The sequence below is a fragment of the Priapulus caudatus genome, unplaced genomic scaffold, assembly GCF_000485595.1.
Source record: "Priapulus caudatus unplaced genomic scaffold, Priapulus_caudatus-5.0.1 Scaffold310, whole genome shotgun sequence".
Lineage (NCBI taxonomy): Eukaryota > Metazoa > Priapulida > Priapulimorpha > Priapulimorphida > Priapulidae > Priapulus > Priapulus caudatus.
In genome coordinates this window covers 423,146-428,998 of record NW_014577371.1, presented here as the reverse complement: position 1 = coordinate 428,998, position 5,853 = coordinate 423,146, and the positions used below count along the sequence as shown (strand labels likewise).

General features: G+C 35.6%; 1 protein-coding gene across 2 annotated transcripts in view; it reads right to left on the bottom strand.

Moving 5' to 3' along the window:
• Nucleotides 1-747: 747 nt before the first annotated feature.
• The window catches only part of LOC106808871 (dipeptidyl aminopeptidase-like protein 6), a 50,314-nt gene continuing 45,208 nt past the window's right edge, over nt 748-5,853 (bottom strand). For both annotated transcript variants that reach the window (XM_014811763.1, XM_014811762.1), the window contains exons 14-22: nt 5,650-5,745; nt 5,384-5,459; nt 4,974-4,985; nt 3,672-3,866; nt 3,033-3,090; nt 2,448-2,559; nt 2,040-2,104; nt 1,497-1,643; nt 748-1,245 (exon numbers count right to left, since the gene is read on the bottom strand). In XM_014811763.1, the coding sequence (XP_014667249.1) occupies nt 1,084-1,245; nt 1,497-1,643; nt 2,040-2,104; nt 2,448-2,559; nt 3,033-3,090; nt 3,672-3,866; nt 4,974-4,985; nt 5,384-5,459; nt 5,650-5,745 (923 nt within the window). In that variant the 3' untranslated portion in view covers nt 748-1,083. The remainder of the gene's footprint in view (nt 1,246-1,496; nt 1,644-2,039; nt 2,105-2,447; nt 2,560-3,032; nt 3,091-3,671; nt 3,867-4,973; nt 4,986-5,383; nt 5,460-5,649; nt 5,746-5,853) is intronic.

Below are 5,853 nucleotides of genomic sequence, written 5' to 3'. Positions count from 1 at the left end.
CTAGATAAATCTCTAGATATATCTCTAGATAACTCTCTAGATATATCTATAGATATATCTCTAGATAAATCTCTAGATATATCTCTAGATAAATCTCTAGATAAATATTTAGATATATCTCTAGATAGATCTCTATATTATACACTCCTGATAATATATCATACATTATACGTGTAGGCTCGTGCACGTAGCCAGTCATTACCAACAGCCACGGCTAACTTCTTGATTTGTGGATTTTACCGATACATGCGCCATTCGCAGAACAAACGATGTGAATTTGAATCGCCGTGTGAAGCCTTTTAACGACTATATACACAAAATGAATTAGGAGATAGTAAAAAAGCATTTGCGTTTAGAAAACACCAGGCTCTCGAATCATTATTACACATGGGATTTTAGACATATATAATAATTATGGCACAATATTTTCATACGTAACCTAGTGTTAATTGCCGTGTATGTCGTATCACGACACGTGATCTCGAATATATGGAAGGTTGACAGTATAAAACTTGGGTTGTATTGAATATTATTGAATTGTGTACATTCATATACATTTATATTTCTAATGTTTTCAACTGAAAAACGTACGAAATCTTAAAAAGAATGGGTAAACACACCATTCATTGAATGAGTTTAAATCCTAGGACATAACAAATTTTAGTAATACCTTAGCCGTATCAAATTGTGAGGTATATATATATATATATATATATATATATATATATATATATATATATATGAATCGTATTATACTATTGTTTATTAAACAATATAATTTTGGGCTAAATTATTCATACTCATATCATCATTCGCAATCATCAGTATAACAACGCTAATATAATCCCTCGCCTTTCCCATTGATCCGCAATCAGAAATCGTTATGAACATTATTTAGATCCACGATGATATTTCACTTTAGATCAAAATAATCTAATTTTGGAACGTTTGTCTGTAGCAAAAAGTGGAAATTGTATAACAATTTTCTTATAGCATCAGCGCAGGCTCAGTCACTCGTGACCGTGTTTTGATGCAAAAGAATACACAGAGAGCTCATCCCTGGTAACTTCAAACGCCCACGTACTAGAGGCGTGCCTTCATTTTCTTTGGCGTGTTGGCGACGGTGGCGCTACCATCTGTGCTGAGTTGTTGTTCATTGGCGAAACAATCGAGCAAATAGTTCGTGAGCATCCTGTACAGGTGTTTACTTGTCCGAGGAATGTTGTGGTTTTGATCAGGATATATCTAAAGAAAACGTCAAGTTGTTAATTCAGGAATGGAAAATTGTCGCGCAAGTCGCGCTAACGGCGCAAGCAACAGAGATATATAAAATATCATGTACATAAGTATTATAACAGCATTCAGGATTATAAAAAATATTAAATAATAAAAAATTATAAAAATAATAATTAAGTACTACAAAATTCAGGATTGTGTGACATTTCATATTTAAGAGGTAACCCATCATAGAGAAATATTTGGTGATCTACATGTACCATGGCTTTGAACTGTATTTCATTATCCTGCAGATCCTTCATAAGAATAGCTGAATTTTGATAATGAACATTGTCATCCGCTTCTCCGTGAATTAACAGGAAGTCCACTGCTTCAAAGTTTTCTATTTTTGACATCACCGTAGTTGCCTGCAAAACAAACAAACAAACATGACGAAAAAATCACGTTATTAAGAATATTAATACTCGCGTCAGTGAAGTAGGAAAATCCTAGCAGTCTACTGTAAATTCAACATGGGATGTAGTTTAACAACATGAGTTTTACCGGTTTACTGAACTTTTAATTACAAATCGGCCAAGTAGATGTTATTACAACTACTGTAATAAGTATCGTTGTGGGTAAAGAATTTCGGAGATACGTACGCACGTACGCAAAAACATATCATGATTTTAAAAGGGTGGCAAGTGCTTGATATCTCTTTGCACGTTTAAATTTTAATTAACTCTTATAACAATTATAAATAATAGAATGATATATTTATTTTAGAAGCATTCCCGTTGTGTAATTGTTTTCCGGATACTTACCTCGTACATGGCGTAATTGTCTGTTGGTTCCGGCAAACCCATGTACCGCTCCGTGTAGACTGAGTCTGGAGGTAATCGATACTGTCAATTTATCGATAATAATTTCCAATAACATCAACTTTTTCGAGTGAAATTGCTTGATTTAAATCGACACATCAGTTCAGATTTATCGGAATGAGTCAATAAAATTGAGAGAAATTAAGATTAATCAACTAAAAACTTAATCTCGCTATCACGCTTGTTATGAACCTCGAGTTATTTTTACCGCGTACTTGTATCGGAATACGGTTGCTTTAGTTTATCAATTTACTATCAGAGAATATTCTTCCTTCATATCTACGAAAATTAGTACAGAAGAATACAAATGAATATAATGACAATGTTCACACAACGAAGAACGCCACCTACCATATAATCGATAACTCGTTACAGGTGCAACTGCCATGCCACATTTGTAAATGCTCCCGCCTTTGTTTAGATCATGACTCAAAGCTCGCAAGGTTGCAAACCCGCCATAGGACTGCCGGGTAAAGACAAGTACAATAGTTTTACTGTGTGAGAACTATCAACATGAAGATTAGTAAGCTTGAGAGTGACTACACAACATTTGGGTTCTCAGATCCATCAACCGGTAGATCAATCTTCAAATGTATCAACCAATCCGCGCCTATTGATCCTACACTGACAATTCATCATTCCTCGTTGTTTGATCGCTTACTTTCATATTTACACTATATTTTCTAGCGATTTTTCATCATTTCCAACTCTCTTATTATTGTAAACTATTATCTTATGTCCATCATTCCCATATCTCACATCATTAAACCATGCATTGTTTCATTTAATATCATATAACTTCACAATGTTACCATGTTACCAAGTTTTATATTTTGGTAAAAATATGTCCTCAATGTTATTAATGGCGTTAAGAAACCACAATAAAAATTATCTCTCGTGCATAATGATAAGTTCTAAAAAGTCGCTAGTACTCACCCATCCCCAGATGGCCATCTTCGAAGGGTCAACAAAATTGTAATTTTCGCTGATGAACCTGAAAGAAGATACGCGAGTCGCATAAAATAAATACCCCCGCTAAATAACAGACAGGGCGTACTATGAACTTCTTTTTCTTCTTCTTCATCTTCTTCATCTCGGGTCACTACACTACGATCGACCTAGCCACTGCAGCACACAAGACCTTGCACGGTGGTTGAAAGCCACATTCGAGGATACTCCAAGTCTACAGGGCTCTGGCAATAGGGGGCATTCCAGGAGATGTTCATTCCATAGTCTTATCCTCTCCGCAGTCACATTCGAGTATATCTATACGTATATCATTACGTACTATAAACAAAAATCGGTCTATTCGTATGGCGTATGATTTGTCAAATTAGTCCAACCAACTAACCAGTAAAAATTTCACAAACTACATGTTTTGGTAGGAGAATCTACATGTGTTTGTGAAAATGAATAGTGTTTTGAAAACTTAATGTTGTTTGCGCATTTGGTATTGTCAGTTTGTAATTTGTAATATGTGGTTTGTGAACATTTTAGTGATTAGCTTGCAAACCTACATATAGTTGGACTAATTTGACAAATCGTACACCATATATTCGCCCGCTTGCTTCTTACTTTGCAGCGAGTAGCTGGTCTTCAACCTCTTTGACGCCCAGCTGTCGGTAAACTTCGTATAGCACGGTGTTACCGCGACCATTACTGCCACGACCATCTATAGAGACGACGATGACACCGAGGCTAGAGGCCAAGTAGCTACTCCAGCCAACGCTAAACGAATCCAGCACTTTCTGCGAACCAGGGCCTCCATAGCTGAAATGATTTTAAAAGCCGTGCTATACACACATACACGCACGCACGCACACACACACGCACGCACGCACGCCCACACGCACACACACACGAACACACACACGCATATAGGCCTACGCACACGAACGCACGCACGCGCTCACACTCACACACGCACATACACGCACATACACACACACACACACACACACACACACACACACACACACACGCGCGCGCGCGCGCGCACACACACATTACATTATTATCGATGTAGTCATAAATTATCCACCGAGACCGCAAATATAATCACAGCGATGTCAATATTACGATGGAACTTGGCGGCTATGCTCGGCCACACTGATGTTTGCAAAGAAGATCTTATATTATAAACAGAGGTTATTAGTTATATTTATTTTAGATCGACTTTCAAAGACAAATACAGTGTTTAGCCACGAGGTTTTTCAATACGACAGTTGCAACTATTTTACCAAATCAATGATATTGGCGAGGTATTTGCAACTTACGAATCAAATATTAATGTATCACCTAAGTAAAACTCTTAATATTACCAACAAGATTGAAATTAATTGAGCACACATTAAAACAACAGCGTAACTATACTTATTTTGTTTATATCTATAGTGTAATGGATTTACTGGTTGCTTATCATTGCTGATCAAAAATAAATAATTAAATGAAGACACTGTAGAGAGAAAAAAAAACAGAAAAATTCACGGCTACCGTGCACCCTGCAATCTACTGCTGCTGATTCAGACATGCACTGTTTGTTGTTTTAGACTGGTTGTGAGCTATCCGTACCCCACTTTACTTTATCTAAGTAATGACGGGATTCCAGCTCTAGTATAAAATGTGAAGTACAGTGAGATATTTTTCTATAGCTACACCCAGAAATCTGCATGCTGTACACCCTGTTAGATCTAAAGTTCTTCAGCCAAATTCAATATTATGTTTGTTAATTCTGTTTATAAAAAAATCAAAATAAATTCCAGCGTTGCATGCATAAAGGAAAGTATGAAAAAGTAGTTATGAAACAGCAGAGAGTTGATCGTAAAACCTCTATACGAAGAGCATGCGATTTAAAATGCTTTGCCAAATAATACTTACAACTTTCTTCCTCTGTTTAATTTAAAAAAAGACAAGTAAATCATTATTACCAACCATCTCAAAATCATTCTAATACTATTACCGGGAGATATAAGCGCCTAAACAATATAAAATGGCGCATAGTATATATAATATTTCTTTTATTCACGCTACTTTCAAGCTAGCAAATTTATAAACCATGATATCCTCAATTAAGTGCCCACTTCTTCTGAAATTTAGATCAATATTTAATGCATGTGCTACGTAACCAATATTAAATATACCTCATTACAAACATTTCTGTACGCGTCTGCGTCCTTTGCAATCATTTTGTAAAGCGCATATGGTCATATGAGGTAACATATAATTTTATGTTATATACATTCCTATCATGAATGCCTGGGCTTCATGTTTACGTGTTTGGTACTTACACGTCTACAAGCATGGGATATTGCACGACTTCAGTCTCTTTATATTCGACTGGTAAATACATCTGAGCATTAACCACTGCAAGAAAACACAAATGTATTTAAATACTCAATTAAAAACCACTACAACCCTAAATGTCCACATTAATAAACGACAGCAAAAAAAAATACTCATAAAATGCTTTCATATGACGATATACTATAATGCGAATATGTGCAACAATAAAAAGTATAAATCGGGTCATTTTACTGACGCACTAGTAACCAACCGTAATTCTTTATTGGCACTTCAAAATAGATTTTCTTCGGTAACGCAGTTTGTTCGACGGATTGCTGCAATTCTGTGTAATTATACAACACTTTCACTGCAATAAAGAAATAATTGGGAATGAGACCAGTATCAAACTCTTTAGATGTACGGGATAGTTTTTAACTTTTATTAAATTAATTGACTATAAACGTTCATGTGTACT